At 35.5% G+C, this 19,250-nt stretch overlaps 1 protein-coding gene across 1 annotated transcript in view; it reads left to right on the top strand.

The window, feature by feature from the left end:
* The window catches only part of efnb1 (ephrin-B1), an 85,983-nt gene that overhangs the window by 32,640 nt on the left and 34,093 nt on the right, over positions 1-19,250 (top strand). The window contains exon 2 of the mRNA XM_088925118.1: positions 12,045-12,322. Coding sequence (XP_088781244.1) covers positions 12,045-12,322 — 278 coding nt within the window. The remainder of the gene's footprint in view (positions 1-12,044; positions 12,323-19,250) is intronic.

The following is a 19,250-nucleotide window of genomic DNA, read 5'->3' as shown; positions in this document are numbered from 1 at the left end:
CTAAACTTTTAGATTCAATTATACATAAAACATTAGCAGTGTGAACAAAATACACAGGCTATTTTATTTTCCAGGATCCATCCTCTTTGAGACAAAAGCCTTTATTCAATGTCTTTACCCTACATCCATTACAATGCTTACTGTGTAAACATACACATAAATGAGAGTAACAGAGGGTAATGGGTACCATGCTGTACAAGTTTCTTTTCACAGTTATTTTTGTTCATGACTGAACTTTTAAGTTCCTGCTTTAAGCTTTTTTTAGAAACCGGAAACTATTCAATACATTTTTTTAACATTCCGGTACAAGGTTAAAAATTAGCTGGGACCCAGTGTGCTCAGGAAAAGGATAAGAAACCTCTACATAATTACTGGAAAAAAATACTTAAGCGCTTATCATAGTTAAGTGGTCACTCCACATTAATAGCCACTGACATGAGACTTTTGTTACATAGCACGATAATAAGCATTTAGGAAACAACATAGTGAGGTCAACCAATCAGAATTATGCACTTTACAGGAGAGGATTAAATGTTATGACTGTAAAATTGTGTCATGTTAGTTTAAGAGATAAAATACTGGTTTGAAATACATTTGAAGTGTAGTGAAATACATGTAGTCTAATCTTTTTTGTTGGAAACATCTTTAATTGAAATTTCTTTTCCCAACGCCTTTCAGATTGTTTTATGCATTTTCATTTTAAAATCCCTAGATAAATGACCCTTTAAATTCTCGTTAAATATACATATATATATCCTTAAACCCCACATATTATGCCTGTTACGCTTGAGGTTTTGAGTGCAGTGAAGTTTTGCAGTTAGATAAATTAACTTTTGCATTCTTTGTCTGCCTTCTTTTTTTTGTCCTGTCTTGAATAACGTCTCATCAAAGTTCTGGTTCACACAACTTGAACTCCCTCTCTGGGCGACGCAGCATTTTTCAATGCAAGCTAATTATTGCGGAGAAAGAAAGGAAAATAAAGTACCTATATTCACCATCCTGCCAGTTTCAGTATTAATCCACTGGGGATAAATTAGCTTGTCTGTGGGAAAAACTTTATTAATTTTAATTGAAATACGGTCTGTTCCTGCTGCTTTTCGGTTGCAGAAATCAATTTATTACAATTTGCCCCATATGGACTTTTTTATTCAGCAGTAGCCTTGCACTTGTCAGGGGATGTCCTCGGCTCACAAAACAGGCTTTGAATATTTCCTTACCTCATAGCCAGCATGAGGCCCATTGAGAGAGATATGAATGGTGACAGTTGAAGGGCCCAGGCTAGTTGAGACTGGCACTGCAGACTGCCAGTACACCCTGCAGTTCTATTGTATCATTTTTCTAACATAGTGTATTCTGAGCCAAGGGGGAATGCCAAATCATGTGCTTATATTCTTTCTTGGAATGTGTTAAAGGGGGCGGGGGGGAGGGAACTTGGGTGGGGAGAGTACCCCTCACAAGAATTTTTCTCAAGAGAATTGCTATTTGAGGGAAAAAAAAAATATGTGAATGAACTTCATTTGCATGGGCTAAATAAATGAATAAATGCACACTTTAATTGGTCGTATTCAAGTTGATCTAAATCCTGTGTTCTGACATAGAAAGAAAGGAGAAGGGGAGGTATGGATTTGAACCCCTCCCCCCTCTTTTTTAAGACTTGCCTTCGTGTTGAGTTGAGAAATGCATAAAGCCGTAGTAATGATTTGCTCCAGAGTTCATTAGAAGTAGCTCAGAAGGGGGCTGCCATTTAATTGAAATAATGATGGTACAAAAGGAGCTGTTTTTCAGGTCACCTTTGTCATTTAAATAATTATGGTTATAGCTTGGATTTAGTCGTAGCTGGGATGGATTGGAGATTATGTAGTTGAAAGCTGTAGGAACAATTGGTATGTATATAAAATTATATGCAAAATTAACATGTTAAGTTCTGGTTGAAAATGCTTGATTACTTAGTCTTCTGAGCACAGAAAGAAGATAGAAAGTGAGTTTTCTATAGCTGAAATCATAAATTGCTTGATGTTTGTGATTTTCAGACGTTTTGATCACTTTCTATATGAGAATGAAGTGGAAAGACTGAGATTTTTATGAAAATAGGTAGGCATGAAGGTTACTTAAGGTTTGGAAGATGTTCTCTAATATACATCAATAAATCTTCCAATTGTGCCCTAAAACACAGGTTTGAGGGCCATACTGTTTGATTTGCCTTTTGCTTTATTTTTGTGATTTCTCCCATTAGTTTTCCCTCAACTAAAACATTTTTAATCGTAATAGCTGTAAGAAGTGTTTACTTTGATTTTTTTGCTCAAGGTATGATTTTTCCAAAGTATTTTAAATAGTTCATGTTTAAAGTGTGAGATAAACAGTGGTGTGGCATTGTAAACAATTAAGCCCTGAATCGCTAGCAGTGTGCATATTGTAATAATTCAGGTGGGTAGCTGCGTCAGCATGCGTAGGCTGCAAAGGAACAAGTAATAGGTTTATTCCATCCTGAAAAAAAGAAGAAAGAGAACAAACGTTGTGTTCTCTTTCTTCTTTTTTTCAGCATGGAATAAACCTATTACATATTGTAATAATGTAACTACGAAGGAACTACTGAGGAGGAAAACTGCTTGTAATACTTTAACATGGGGAACAACCATTATACAATTAACTACAGCTGTTAGCTCTTACAGCATAAGGCACAGAGACAATTGGGAATACAGAGGCATGATCCCAATAGATAAGTTCAACTTGGGTATCTTTGCTTGGAATATATCAGAGATACAGTTGCCTAGTGGAGGTTTTTTAAGAAAAGGGGGTGAACACTAATTGCTTCCCTGTTGCTTTGTGTTGGTAAGCTCACATCTGCGACAGCACTTTGAGCCAAAAACTCATTAACGCATAGCACTTTACAAAGGCCTGGGAAACAGGACCCATAAATTCACTAAGGCAAGATATTTGTGCAGAAGAGAAAAAAAGAAGTTCCAAAATGGGAAAAAGGCCATAAATGAATGCAGTTTAATTGGGAACAAAATGGAAATTATAGTCTTTTATTCCCATTTTTCATATTCGTATAGTCACTTACATCCGACATTTGTAATATGAATTCCTACTGGGGTTTCTAGAATGTTGATTTTTTTAAAGAAGCATTCACTTGTTAGGAATAATTATTCATGATTTTAGTTTTGTAACGTCTGTCATTTTATTTTGTAATGATTGTATTCAAAATGGCTAAGAGCTGCAACCAGTAAATGGCATTTTACAATGAGTGCTTTTTCATAGATACAGAAAAGAACTTGGGCTACTTTGCAAATATGTTTCCATTGGTCAGTTTAATTGGAAAAAAACAATTGGTATACAATTGGTTACAAAAAGACAGATGTTCCAGGTGCATGCGCCTAGGGTTAAACTGAGGTAAAATTAAACTCCGTACATTCAAACCTGTTTTGTTGTGTCAGAGGGAAAAAAAAAAACAGCCAAAAAGCCTGATGTTTCCATGGCAACATGTTTATGCCTCACTGGTGCATCTTGTAAATCCAATTGGAAGGAGAATAAGGCCTTGTCTTCTCTGAGACCTGAATGGGCCTGCAAGTGAAAAACCAGGCTTAAAGTGTGTTGGAGGCCCAAATAAGTGAAGAGGTGGGAACAAAAGACGCCTAGTTTCTTCTTATCTCTCAGAGTTTATTAATGGGGCCCCTTAACCCCAGACAATTGAGGTGGACTTGCTCCTAAGGGCGAAGAGTTTACCCATATTGCTTTGGTTGGTCCCAGCACCTGGTATGTTTTACATAATTTAATTAAACAGTTTTCTTCACAGTGGGAAAGTTTTTAGGATTTGCATTTTATTTGATTATATCTTCACACTAATGTTCGAACAAAGTTTTGAACCAGCGGGTGTTAACAAAAGTTAAAAACTTCATTGAAGTAAATAAGAAAGAGAAAATAACAGCCCTCATTTTGTAATGCCAGTCAGTAGCTAATAGATTTCAAGGTCTTGATCCCCTAAAACAGAATTTTTATGCAAATCCAGTTGAAATTATAAAAGCTGGTTTACTTTAATTGTAATGCTGTCAAATAAACATTCATTTTATAAATTTAATGCCTTAAGATGCCAAAATGTGGGGTAAATCTTCTATCGTACTAACACTAATTGCCTCAGTGATGGTGAATGTTGTGTATCGTCTATAAAATTGTAGTAATTAATGTTTTAAAGTTCATGTCATCAGTTTGAAGAATAAGCAGGGTTTATCTAGGGTTGGTATAATATAAAAATCATTAACTCAGAGTGCTGTAATTCTTTGTGCTTGTAATGACTCTAGATTATTGAATTTAAAGAGATGAAGCTGAGATTGAAAGCAGCAATCACCATATGTCTCTAGGATTGAAGTCTCTGCTCAGACCTCAGTGATTATGTAGTTGTATGCTTGGGTAAGATAAGGTGCAGTACTTTATTATGCAAAACACAATCCCATGGGTTGTGATAGCTTCGAGCTAATGCTACAAGCAGCTTGAGATTTTAAAATGACATGAAAAGTTAAATGGAATTATGCAATTAATAAGATGCAATATTACCTTTTTTGTTAATTTAGATGCCACAAATTACACCATACAAGTATAAGTAAAACTGAATTCTCACTGCAACCATATTTTTAGCAAACACTACCAACTTTTTTTTTCTTTTACTCATAGAATCTTAGCAAATACTGTGATTTATGCAAAGATTTTCTAACCTTTTTCAGTTATACAACTGACCCCTAACAAAGTAGACTTTGGTGTTTAAATGTAGAGTCCCAAATGACCTTTTTCTGTTGTGAGGGACTGTTTTCCATTCCCCTGACCATAACGTTTTAAAAATATAGGGCTCTCTGTAGACCCTAGACAGCACTGAGGCCTGTCACCAGCAGATCTTGAGTTTGTGTTGGAGGAGAGTTTGCTAACAGTTCAAATCTACCTCTGGTACATGGGGAGCTTGTTTGTTTTCTCAAAGAAAGTATCTTGGAACTCTGTAGGCCTTGCCACTGGAGTTACTGCCCAACCCATACCTTCTCATTGTCTTTGAAAATTTGCAAAAGCCCCCCCAAAAAAGTCTCAGTCATGTGTTTCCCAGTACTACGTTACTAAATTTAATGCTGGATAAAATGTTTGTGTTTGATATGCAGTGACCACTGCTCTGTGATCTCTTTACACTCTATGCATTCTCTATACAGATATTTAAATTAAGTCACTCCCTGCCAGACATCCTGAAGGAAACAAGTAACTGAGAGACATGAAGAAAACAACTAAACTGAACAATTTATTTGGATCAGGAATACTCAGAGGCAAAGAACTGAAATCCATTTGTTAACATTTCTTCACCCACTTTAGGTGTTCTGTTAAATTGTAATGTGAAATTCTGTGCTCAAATTGGCTTTTATTAAAGTGATCTACCATCTAAATCATCTACCCTTGGTAAACAAGAGATTCATTTGAAAAAAAAATCAAGTACTGGGGTTCAGTGCACTCAGATGAGTATAACACCAATTTAAATCTCCATTGAAATCAGATAAAGCAGTAATAATCACATTCATCCACTGAGCAAAAATTGCCATTGAAAAGACATGAAAGGATGTGCTAGATGGCAGTGTGAATGAGAAGGCTACCATGGAGCACATCCGATGAATATGTTAATTTACCTTATTAATATTCATTACTTTCTAAAACATATAATACCTTACTGTTTCTGATGATTTCTTTCATATAATAAAAACAGCCTGCCATGTCAATATGTTGCACCTGAAACATTTTTTTAATTCTGTTTAGAAAAAAATACCCCAAACCAAACCTTATTTATAAGCCACTGTACTTTGTGTATTTTAAAACAATGAACAGTCATCTCTGTTCAAGAAATCAGCTTAACCATTGGCTGTGCTTTTTATTACATTTAAAATCAAATTTAAACATGTTTTTCAAAACACAGGTTTGCCTCCTGTTCTGGGTAAGGAAGCAGTAGATTAAATTTTGTAAATAGTTTAGCAATTGTGACACATACGCCTGGAAAAAAAGAGCATAACAAATGTAATTTCTTTTATTTTGTTTTCAGTGAGATTTCTCACTGTTCCTTTTTGACTAAAAGTTCCTTTTTGACTAAAACACATCTAGTATGATTGCAGTAGAGGGAGCTAGTGAGCAAAAACATGATTCACTAACTTGACTGTTGTGCGCCGCAAAGAAAGAGAGGTGTGGTCAGTCTTTAGCTGAGACTAGATTTCATATCACTGTTTGTGTTTAAAATCTCAGATAACTCAAACCGGATGTACACTCTTTGTTGAGAATGTCTTTTTAAAGTCTGTATCAACATATTTTAGATCACTTCATGCAAGCTAAAATGCCCTTTTTGGGTATTGATGTGAGCAAACTAATTTTAACCTTTGAAGATAACTATGCAATTTTTTAAAACATTTTTTGACATTTGAAGATGCATGCACTTTAAAAAAAAGAGAGGAAAAAAACACCCTTTACATATATTAGACAAACCTGTTGTTTAAGCAAGTTTGACAACAAAGCCACAGTATTTGCCCAACTTTGAAGAATTAGTTTTCAGGGCTAGCTCTGGCCTCCTCACCTTTCCCATCAAAAACACCTAACGAAACAATAAGGAAACTAAATGCTGTCACCTGATAGCATGCTTGAAAAACCTCAAGATCAGGGCTTTGCAAAGAAAACAGGTCTGGGGAGCTAAACAGAGGAGTCTGTGTTATCCAGACAAGCTGAAACCTTGTCGGGCTTGGAGCAGCCAAGAATGAGATTAATCCAGGGCATAGGGTTTCTGTTTCACCGACACTGAGTGTCTTTTAGCCAGTTGTCCCAGAGAGAGTATACCTGCATCTCTGAGATGTAGGCTCCTTGGAAGGTCCTTCACGATAACAAGTCAAGGGGAGACACCAAAGCCCCTACTAACCATTGTCTACCACCATTTACTATTATTAATGAGGGGGAATTGTTGTATATTTTAATATTAACATTTATATTTGTTTCTTAAAGAATAGTACAGGTCACAAGTAGAGTTTTAGAGTTGTGGAACAGCTACGTTATTACACTTTTCAAAAGAAAAGGCAGAACCAGCTAAAACAGAGTTTGGTAACATTTTTCAGTAGTTTGATCATACAGACTGCCAAATCTAAAAACTGCAGACATAGGTTTCTCTAGGGCTTTTTAGTTTAGAATTTTGTTGGATGTACTTATAGGTTACCTCTGTTATATAACCATTCTTATGCTTTTATAATTTTCTTATTGTTGGTTATATCCAGTTATAATAGAAAACCAAATCTGCTGATGTGTGAAAGCCTTTCGCATTGTTATTGAAGAAAATAGATTGATTCCTTACTCTTAATGACAAGAGGTTTATGAAAAATGAAAATTTAAAATGTTAAATTATTTTACAATTTCTCCTTGCAATTAATGTTTTCCAGCAATGTAATTATATTACAAAAAAAAGGAATAAACTTTTCATTTTGCACAAACCCTTTTCCTTCAGCCAGGAATAAGTTCCAAAATGTTAAATGGTATCTCTGTGCACTGATTAGGTGAGGATCCAAAATCGTATTACAGTTATTGTAGGATGAAGAACATATATATATTTTAATCATTTCACTTAATTAAAATTTCAGAATAATCTGTGCCAGAACAAACAATGTAATAAATGACAACGTTGTTCAGACAGACATACCCAAGATAATTATGTTCTCATTGTTTCAGCACATTTTTGCATTGCCTTTTTTGCTGTATGATTTTAAGATGTACTTCCAGTCCGTAGTTACCAAAGTTGCAAGAATGTAAACACCCGAAAACCTCTTCGTTTTCGAGGACTTATTTTTACAAATTGCTGTATCAGAAACCCTCTGCTTATAACTTGCTAGGTGTTTGCAACTTTCATTAAGGACCAATCTGTTTGATGTATGACATATACCTATTTCCAAAGAATGCTTGGTTGTGTTTAGTGCAACTCTTTTTCTGTTTAGATTTTAAAGTATAAATTTGTCCCTAAACTAGTGCCCCAAAACATGAAGCAATGCCTTATAATTAAAACAAAAAAACTGTCGTGAATCTGTCTAGTCTGCTGAATGGTGATATGAGACATACTAATTGCCAGTTTTCTATTTCATAGTCGAGATACGTCATTGTAATTTGCTCCCTGAGGCATTTGATAGAGCTGAATAAATAAGCATGCAGATATTGTTTCTAACGACAAAAAAGCACCAAGGTTTACTGTATATTGAAGATTATTTTCAAAATGATCTTTGTTTGGAATTGTCAGTCGTGATATAGAACACATTCCAGAAAAGTGAAATGTGGAAATTTGGTCAACAACATGCCGATTTTTATTTTGGTTAATGTCACTGTGAGACGACAGCATATCTGGAAAGCGGAATCAGAAAATATTTTGTCTCCACTGAATTGTTTTATACAGATTATAGCCCTTGCTGAGTTAAATACACATCCTTTACTGTAATCCCTTTCCAGTTTTCATTATTTCATGTATTATAAAGTTCCAGAAAAAAACAAACAGTATTGTTGCTATTATTGAGGAAAGGTTCTGAGATGTTGCTAAATATCTTAGGAGGAGAAGTTATTGCGTCTTTCTAAAATTCTGTACATATACGTAGAGATTACGCAAAAACAGATTGTCTCAGTAATCAATACAAATTTGTGTTTTTACTTGGCAGACAGGACTTGTTTCTTCTGTTGTAAGTTTATAATAGCACAACATTGAAAACCCCCAAAAATGGCTTTTTTACATTTCGAAAATATGTAACAGTATCAATGATGTGATGTTGGATAGTCATTACCATAGTGCACTGTATTAGAATTTTAATTGAGATAACATTTAAATTGTATAAAAGATAAACAACGTCATGTACTGTATGCTGAAACTTGCTATGTAATGAGTTGTTTTTTCTTGGCTGTGTGCATGTTCTTTTTTGTGGTATATAACAATACTATCTCAATATTAACTCAGGATTGGATGCAGATTTCTACAGTGTCTTCTCCTTTTATTCTCACAGTATTGACTCATTTATTTTAATCTTTTTTATTTATGTACCTTTACAGTCATTGGTGTGCTGGATGAAATATAAAAGGCAGATTAGCAGCAGGATTTCATTATAGACCTTTTAAATCAAAAGATTTTTATTAAACATCAAGGTTTCCAGTGAAGTTTGAGAGCCTAGCAGGAGATAAAATGAAAAACTTTGGTCTTAAGCCCAAAACCCTATAATCATGGATAAGGGCAAATGCTGGATCAATTGGTTTAGCTTGAAGTGTAGTTCCATAGAATCTGGAACCAGACTGCAACACAGGGGGTGTCCGTAGGCTTCACTCATGTGGTTTACTCTGATGCCAATATGCCTCAAACGCCAGTGTGAGCCAGACTGTAAAGAATCAATTTTGCAATACTCAAAACATTAAAATGTATTTATAGACACTCAGCAGCAATCACACATTGTGAAAAATGTGGACGGCTGCTGCTTTAATAGGTGCACAAATAAGGGCTATGGAAAAGGTGGGTGGTAAATTAAATTGTAAACTAAAAGTGCAGACCTGATTACCAACTGCTTGAAAAAAGGCCTCCCTACTCTTCATAATGAAGAAACCAAAGCCTTACTTTTGATTATTGATACATGTGCTAGCGATTGTGACAGAAATGAGGCATGCTATTGACTTTGGTGCTTGTGGCATAACAATATTATTTTTGTTAACATCTCTTGGAGGGTGGTGGATGAGACTCCATTCCATTCCACTGGAATGTCACTCATTGTGTGAGCTTGTCTCTCTTGGCTTCGCTGTTGTAATTAAACTTAAAGAACACAATCATCTGAGGAACCTTAATGTTATTCCAGTTTCCTTGGTACTGTAACAGATACCATCAGATGGATGGGTATGTGAAAGAAAGAAGACTAGACTTTTAAACATACATACAGTTAATTGGTTTTCAGTCTACTCACAGGCATTAAAACACAACAAATGAATATTGGAACCAAAAGCATTTGTTGCATTTCTAATGTTTCTCAGTGTACAAATGGTTACTATTGAATTAACTAGATGACATTAGTATCAGAAAGCCAAACTATTTTTCAACGTAGACGTTCTGAATAGTTTCTTTAAAAATTAAGTAATTTATCTGAGGCAATACTGAACAAATAATGATTGGGTCATGTACACTATACTTTTTTTTCCCAGTTAAAAAAATTATGCATTTATATAATGTTTTGAACCCAGTATTTATTTTTAAATCTGTTCCATATGTACATGCACAGTGCACATGGTAAAAAATGCTCAAAACCCACCACTGCCCGTCTTTTATAGCCAAACACTTTAAACATATACATTTTGTTTCTAGATACCTATTTATATAGCTAGGCAGACATTGTTTCACTTGATTCAAATTCTGAAAAATACAGGAGACTGAAAAAATAGTTCACTGTAAACAGCTGTTCCCAAGCTAGACAGTTTGTATCAGCACTTTTATTTTGTGCTGAATGTGGATTTGTCAACATTACCGAAGGGTTAAATTAAGAAAATACAAGACCTCATGAATTATAAAGCACAAAAGGTAAACAGCTATTTTAAATCCTTAATTAAAATGCACTAGAGCATGTTGCTCTGAATTAGAGAGAGAAACATCAAAATGAATTTTAAAGAAGCAGCGTCGGGGTGCCATCTGCCCATCAGGGCAACCGTTTCATCATCTATTTCTCCTGAACCAGCGAAGATTAAATGCAATCAGGAGCAAAGCGGAGTTTGCATGAAACAGATCTGATTTCCCATTAACATCTGGTTGGGTATTATTTGCCTGATATAATAAAGATGTAGCTGTGCTTTGTGTGTGTGTGCATGTGTGCATATGAGTTGAACTAAAACGTTGGTACTATTGACGGGCGATGTGTGATTTCTCCTATAAAAGGGATGACAAAATATTGAGTTTAGCATTTTTTATCACCAGCTACTGTTACAACACTGTTGTACAAAGGTTAATTCATGTTTTGGAACCTGGACATTTATAAAACATTTTTTTTCGTATAAAGCAAAATACAAAAGTTTGCTTTAAGCATGAAGTGGAAATATAAAATGGCTTAATGTTTTGTGTGAATCTAGCCTAGATTGCCATGTTTGGTAGCAAGTGGCATAGGAAAGAAATTACTTTCAGGTATCCCAAAAGAGAAAGGTGATACTGAAAGTCATGCGTGACTTTACAGTTCAGAAGCAGACTTTAAATAACAATGAAAAAAATGAACATGATTCACTTTTTGAAAATGCAGCTTGGTTTTAGTGTTAATGTGTAGGTGTGAATAAGTGTGACAGGATTATACTCACTTGTTTCTTTAATGTTCTCAGCTTTGTTGTATACGTTTGCTGGAATAAGTGTTAAACCTGGTCCTGACAGATAATATGAACCCCTTCTTAAGTTAAGATAGATCAGCAACATAATTTACTAGAAACATGCCAATTCTCCCAAGTTATTAACAGCCTTGTATCTAGGGGGAGGTTTGATTTTTGAAAGGAAAATTGTAAATTGAGGGCCCTCTATTTCAGAAGCCATAAATTTATCCTTAAGTTTAAACAGGGTAAATTGTGTCTCTTAATTTCATTCATCCATCATAACTTGACTACTTAAAAACCAGTATCCTGTAGTGGTTTGCACTGGCAGATTTCTGTAGTGTTGTGTCTTGGAATCGGATACTTAGACGAGAGTAGGACATGCATTTAAGTTAAATTTAAAGCACTTTGGTGTAGCAGTTTTTGCACACTCAACAAATTGTGTGAAGGGAATCATAATAACGCCTGGCTGGTTCTACGAATTTTACCAAAAATATCCACTTTTAAGACATTTTCCTTAAAGTCTAACCGAAATATATAAGAAGAATGTATGTGCTTCAGATAGAATTACATAAAAATATGTTGTACTGGTTAAGCATAAATAATTAAAATATATAATGAGAAATACTGGTCTGTTTCACATAATGTTTATGTGTAACATTGTAAAATTTTAATGATTATTTATCTGAACCCTTTCTGTTCTTTCTCTTTTGTAGGTTTTTGCCAGGAAAGGGCTTGGTGATTTACCCTGAGATAGGAGACAAGCTGGACATTATTTGCCCAAAGGCCGAGGTTGGACGACCATATGAGTACTATAAGCTGTACTTGGTGAAGAAGATCCAGGCAGATTCCTGTAGTACAGTTATGGACCCCAATGTGCTGGTTAATTGTAACAAGCCTGAAAAAGATATCAAGTTCACCATCAAGTTCCAGGAGTTCAGTCCAAACTATATGGGCCTGGAGTTCAAACGGAATATAAGCTACTACATCACATGTAAGTAACTATACTATATATATTTTCACTTTGTTGAAAAGTAAAAGAAACCAGTGCTTTGCTTTTATGCCTGAAGTCGCATATACTCAGCAGATGTGCTGTGAAATTTCACTTGAGGCCTTGTTATTTATTCATCTTGGGGAATTTACACATTTGGGTTTAGCTGCCATGACTCATTCTGTCATGGCAGACAAACTGAAATTGCAGTACAGCAGCTTACATATTTAGTTCTGAATTTAGATGGCAAAAACATGGTGTTAATATCTTCCACTACAAACTTAAAAGATTTGTTGTACAAAAGCAAGGTGCTTAATTTATCTTAACACAGTTCATGCTATTTTGAAAAGCGTACACCAACTGTCTGTGTCTGAACTCCTGTTTTACCGAAACACAACCTTCCCAGCTTTGCAGCAGTAATTGCCTTATAAAATCCATTTAATACATTCATTTCTACCATCTCATTACGTTTGGGGTTAAATGTCTAAAAGCTTTGCTTGAACTTGTGAATAAAATCCTATAAACCCTTAGCCAACATCTGAAATTGAAAGTGAAGCGATGTGCAAAAATTGCATTGTTTTGAGAGAGACAAAGTTGTCTGCAGTCCTGAATATTGCATTCTGACTATCTCTCATCAACCTGAACCTTGAGTGCTTTAAACGCTTAGTGTGATTCGTAATATGGCTGCTTCTTTCTAAAGAGAAATAGTTTCTGTCAGGCTCGGTCAGCTGCAATAATACCATAACTTACCAGCAGAGAGGTCAGTGCAAGTCAAGCAGGCCTCATTTGTTATGTTACACATCACTGAGTCCAGCCCATTGGCTTTGACACTGCCACATAGCTGGTTGTTTTCCTAGAGTATACAGTTTGAGGAGAGGACTAATTTTTAACCTTTTAATCCAGTTGGTCAGTTTTCAGATATGACATCTGATGACATCATCTACACAACATAATGGAAATGCCGTTTTTCATAAGGCTCACTGTTATGTGACAACATTTGACTGCCTCTGATTTCTGGGATGAGCTGTTACAAGACACTAAAATATTTATATGTCTTTGGTGGAGTTTCTCTGCACTGTGCTGAGCATGGATAAGCACACCAACCTCCTCAATATTCACTCCCGCTGATGTGTAAGATGATGCACACTGGGAGAATGATCAATTTGATCGCTGTTGTCTGTATCAAAAACTTACTGTGATTCTTCTTTGTGTGACAGTGTTCCTGTAATGGCAGCTTGGAGAAGTTAGTCCCAGAATGTATGATATGCCTATTGATTTTTTTCTCTTTCCAAAAAAAGAACATCTATTGCTGTGCTCATACTTAATGAGAATGTGTCGCCAGTGATCTCTCCAGACTGATTAGTGATGTCCTTAAATTTGAGTTGCAAATTGCTTCACTGATTCCGGTATTTTAAAAATCAAAGAAGAGCTCTTTCATTTAGAACATTAGCCCTGCCACATGTTTGCCTTTACAGACCTGAAGACCCATCAGGTTTTTAAAGGGCTTTTCACAGCATTACATTCTATGAGGATTTAAGCAGGAGGGCTTAACTTTATTAGTATACATTTCAAGAATAGTACAATTAAAAGAAATGGCTTTTGTGTATTTTATTCCTGATCTGATCTTGCTATCAAAAACCTGTGCTGTATTATCTTATACACCCCAGTCTTTATGTAATAAGGCTGTTACAATGTGGATGAAAAATTAGTGACCTGCGTCAAAACTGAGCATCAACCAGTTGGTGTTTGGACATCACACATTGTTTGGATTTTATTTTAGGGTTTGGTAATTATGTTAAACTCACACCAACTTCCCTATAAAATACATAAACAAGCCAAAACAGGTGAAAGATGTGATTTTGACATAATTTTACTTATGCTTAACATTTCTTTTGTTGTGTGTGAACTATGATACTTTAAATTTAAATTTATTTAAAATGATAATATTCCTACCTTTACGACAAAGGTCATCCGTGTTTCAAAAATTAAGATTTGATTGCTGGTGCTACACAGTGCAACAGTAAATGTATCAAACGGTAAAATGCCCAGAAAATAGATATGTTTAAATGAACATTCCGGGATTGGTCATATTGTTATGGTCTAAAAGTATACATGCCGAATTATTGTTAGTGTTAGCTAACAATAACTATGTGCTTTATAAAAAATATATATTTTATATTTTAATATAATTTTTTGGTGGCTGTTTTTATTTTTCCCAAATACTGGACCCTTTCTGCTACCTTTGACAGAATGGGTTACTCCTAAGGAACAAGTCATTCTATAATATTTGGTACTGCAGTGCAATAAATTTCCTCTTGAGTGTAGATCAATCAGGGAGCCGAACATAAGGTCATCCATGCACCTTCACTTAAGTCAAGTAGTTTGAAACAAAAGCAACAGAAATATTATTTCCTAATATGTAAGTAAGTTAGATGTCTGAATAAAGGAAAAAGAAGAATTTATTCTTTATAATCCTGTTAAACTTGCTGCAAGCAGTTCTTACTTTAGATGTGATTTTGGATCTATTGTTTTCAGCAGGATCTATGGGTAAGAGTGTCACAGTGCTCTGGATCCCCTCCCTGTATTGTTTTTCCCTCGTATACCTGTTCCTATGAGGTCTTTCAGTGGGATGTTCTTTGTCCACTAAGTCTGAGGATCAGTGGATCTCAGCTGGGGGCCGAACTGATCACACTCTGATCTGAATTCCAGCCTCTCTACCATTTGTTGGGGAGAAACCACCAGGTCAACAGCAACAACAAGAAAAAAAAACTACAAAGGCAGCTGGAGTTAGTATTCCGAAGTGCTTATTTTCTTAAAAAGCATTTTCTCTCTTTATTCCCCACCTTAATCTGTGTCTGTTTCAACTCCTACCACCTCATTCAGTTTTGAATTGGAATTAAGGGGTTTGTTGTTATTTGTTTATGGTTAAAACCAATTTGCAGACAAGGGCCTTTCTAATCCAGGCGGCCTCAGACAGCTCAGTGAGAATTGTATCCACTTTCGTAGGCTGCACATTGATTTCCTGTAGGGCTGCCAAGGATAATGATGATACACTGTGACAGCTGCCACTCATGCTGCATGTGGAGAAAAGAATGCACTTCATTGCTTCAAGAATGAGGCAAAATCTTATTGCACAGGGAGTTTCCAGCTAAAGTTTATGAGAAAGATGGAAAGAAGAAGGGGGGTGGTCAGAGGGGAGAGAGGCCCAGCATAAAGGTCAAGTTTAAAACCCCTCAAGAATAAAAAGTCAAAGCTTCTAATTCAACACAATATCAGAGCAGGCAACTTACAGAATATTGTTATTACAGAAAGCTTTTGTAGGGCTGTGTTTTAGTGTCTTAAAATTGTATTTAATATACACTGATATTCAATATGGCTAAAGGCATTTATGTCAGTGATATAATTTTGTAATTAAAATGTATAAACACCATTTTTTATGTTTCCGAGTATCTGAGAAAAGAACAACATCATTGAATTGATGTCTTCCAATATTATAATACATTTAGGAAGTATATTCTAAATCTGTCTGTGACACATGATATTTGTATTATGCTCACTGACTTTACTCCTTTGTCTGATGATTTTTCCTAATCAAGGTTTATTTCTTTGTCTCCTCATATGTTTTCATATTAATTTTTTATTAAGCTTGTAATATAATGTATTTAACAATACAAGTCATGTACTGCATAACTGCCCTGAAACACAACCGGTACAGCAAAATGGTGGTTTTTGAAGAAGCTGCAATCTTTTACTGACCAGTACCATTATTCACATTACTAGGGATCGATATAGTGAAATATTTGGTTTGCCTTGGCTGAAATGCAAATCTTTCAAACACTCGCCTTCGGTAATGAGTGGAAAATATCTTTCACACTCGCAAGCAGACCCCTAACTCTGTATTTTAAAAACAAACTCCCCCATGACATCCAGGCTTTATGTTGCAAATACTCTTACAAAAACATATCAAGGAGGAATCTGAATCTGCAGTGCAGTTTAAAGACTTACATCTAAAAGTGGCAGAGATGATTATGAGCCCTGGGTCTAGCTGACACAGATGTAGAGCCTAAATTGCACATATGTATCATTTTTTGTCTATTTTGGCCTAATGTTTGTGGACTTCCTGTGTGATTAGTAACTAATGCACAATTAATAATAACATTATCTCATCGATAAATGGGTTAGCCTCTTCTTCTTGCCAAAGAAATATTCCCTGAGCTCTTGCTAAAAATCAGAGAGTAGCCAAGGAACAGTGTAATAGCTCTAAAGGACCACACACAAGATTTTTTTTCCTCCTCTCTGTTTGAATTACAATGGATTCTAATGTTTCAGTGCTTGAGCGCCTGCCATCCAGGATATAACATTGGAAGCTCCACAGTGAACCAGAGAAGACGGCCAAGATCCCTGAACAATATCAGTTAGCCAGATGCTAAAGCGTGGGCCACTAGACCGTGGTGACACCCAGCACTCCTCCTGCTTTTGTTGGCTCTTTGGCCCTTTCCACAACCTTTCAGATATGCCAGGAGACGTTTTGAACACCTTTAATCACTGGCCAAACTCATAACATACGGGTCGGATCCCAAAGTCGTTTCTATTTGCTTTTGCAGGGAGGTACATTAGCAAACAGGAGACCCTCTGTCAAAACTGTTTTGCTATTTAAACACTAGAAAATGTCGACGTGTATCAAGAGGCCCTGTCAGAATTGTTAGGTTTGCCATTCTATGTCAGGGGACTTTCCACTTAAAATGAAAAACAAGTGTTTCCTCCCTTAATCCTTTTGAACCTTAAAAAATGTTTTACATCTCTTCGCTTCTTGGATTGCAGTCAACAATTTAACAATTTAATGATTAAAAATTGGTAGCAGACAAAAACACGAAAAATACGTGGGTACCCCTGAGTTGTAGCATTCTGAATTTACACCACTAAAGTTACAGGAATAGTTAAATCACCTTCAGAAACCTTTTAATTCTTATTGTAATCGTTAAAAATTAAAAAGCACTTATAATGTATAACATTATGACAATCCTTGCACTTTCCCACTGTTGGTCTTGGAAATCATATTTCATTTCTGCAGTTTATGGTGTACAATTTTAAATGTTTCTTTTCTGTAAGAAAATAAAAAATAGCTTTAATGAGCTGTATAAAAAGGTAGATATACTCATCTTCCTTAATGAATAAATGCTGTGAACTTTGTTGGAAGCTATTCCAAAAGTTACGAGGGCCCTGTTTCTGTAATAAGGGTATTACAATTAAAAGCCATGCAACATTATCTATTGAAATGATGGTTAATAGATTGTTGTCCCACCATCCACTGTAGGATTTTTTCCCCACTTTCTGTAATCTCTGAAAGTATTTAGCTCATAAAACAGGATTGTCCATTAGATTTTATGCTGCTTTGATGATCTGGAATCCTCTAGGCTTAAGTATTAGTGCAATTAAACTCTTTCTTAACAGTCCATTGACTTTGATTTTCCTAAGAAATGAAGGGATTTGAGACCCCTGTTTTCTGTTGGCTAACAAAATGTATCACTTCAACATAGTCATCATGAGAAGATTTTTGCATAACTTAATTTAAAACATTGAAATATTTAATTTTTTTAGTAGTGAGAACTGTGAACACTGTGTGAATGGTAACCAGGTGCACGCCGGATGTGTTACATAAACTGATTAAGTGTCTAGTACTTGAACATTTTTGTAACTTAAAAATTAAAAAAGAAAATGTGAGCACAGTTGTGCAGTTGCTGCTTTTGTGTCATGATGATAAGAATCAAGAGAAACATCAATATTTTCTCCACGATCTTAACACTTCAACATCTCTGATTTACAGGCCTATATCCTTTCTATAAAGTTTGTACAGTGTTATAGCCCTCTATGAAACTCATGAGGCTGTCACATCTGTTGATGTGATGCCACTGTAATTGGCCTGAGTAGAACACCTTACCTAGAATGCAAATTGAAACTAGGAAGCACTGTGGGAAACTTCAAATAGCTGACTCTAATCTTCACCACAGTGAAGCAGTAGAATGATGTCATGTGTCACATTCAAATTCATATCAAGCATGCAGAGATGCCTTCACTGTCTCCAAATTTACCAGAGACATTCCAGTACCAGTTTATATATATATTGCATTAAAAGGCACATGGATGTCAAATGAGCCAGTGCTTATGTGATTGGCCTAGAGATGTGACAAAAGATTTCTTCTTCAAAGCATCCTAGTGTCTGCAAAAATGTTAAATGTTCTCCTTAAAGTCTACCAATTTAGAGTAACAAGCCATTACTAAGCAAAACACATTTAATAATTTTTATCCAAGGATGTGAACAATATTTACAACATCTCAGTTATGCAAATGTAAAAAAACACAGGAAAAAACATATTCCTCTAAATATCACCGACGTATTCTCAAGAGGCGAGGGAAGAAAATAAAGCTAAAAAAACGGAAGAAAAATGTTGTCTTTTGGGAGTAGCTTTTTATGAGAGACCCGTCTTGACCTTTCATTTTGATATATGGTCTGTTTCATCAGGGATATATCCAAATCTTCATTAAAAATAAAAATAAAATATCTGGTGTCTGATGATGATGTGCTGTGCTGTTTATATCAACGAACAAAGGGCCTAGGATTTCACGGTAATTTATACTAATGCTGACTTGGCAATGAGCACAGTTTAATTTAAGGTAATCAGGTAATCTCTTGTGATAGACTTCTTGGGTGTGTCAAGATGCAGCAAGATAGTTTCACTGTCTAGAGAGAAGGCAGGTTTGCTTTCAGACCCTTCAGCAGCAGCTTAAGATGCGCGTGGGAGTTGAAAAACAGGTCAAATTATAACAAAAACATCTGATTTTAATCTGGAGGATGTAACACTGGCTTTGAAGCACTGCAGCACAAGCCGCAACATTTGGACCTGGTTCTTGTAGAAATTTTTCATACGCCACG

The sequence above is a fragment of the Atractosteus spatula genome, chromosome 9, assembly GCF_055471065.1.
Source record: "Atractosteus spatula isolate fAtrSpa1 chromosome 9, fAtrSpa1.hap1, whole genome shotgun sequence".
NCBI lineage: Eukaryota > Metazoa > Chordata > Actinopteri > Semionotiformes > Lepisosteidae > Atractosteus > Atractosteus spatula.
This window is presented reverse-complemented; position numbering and strand designations above follow the sequence as displayed.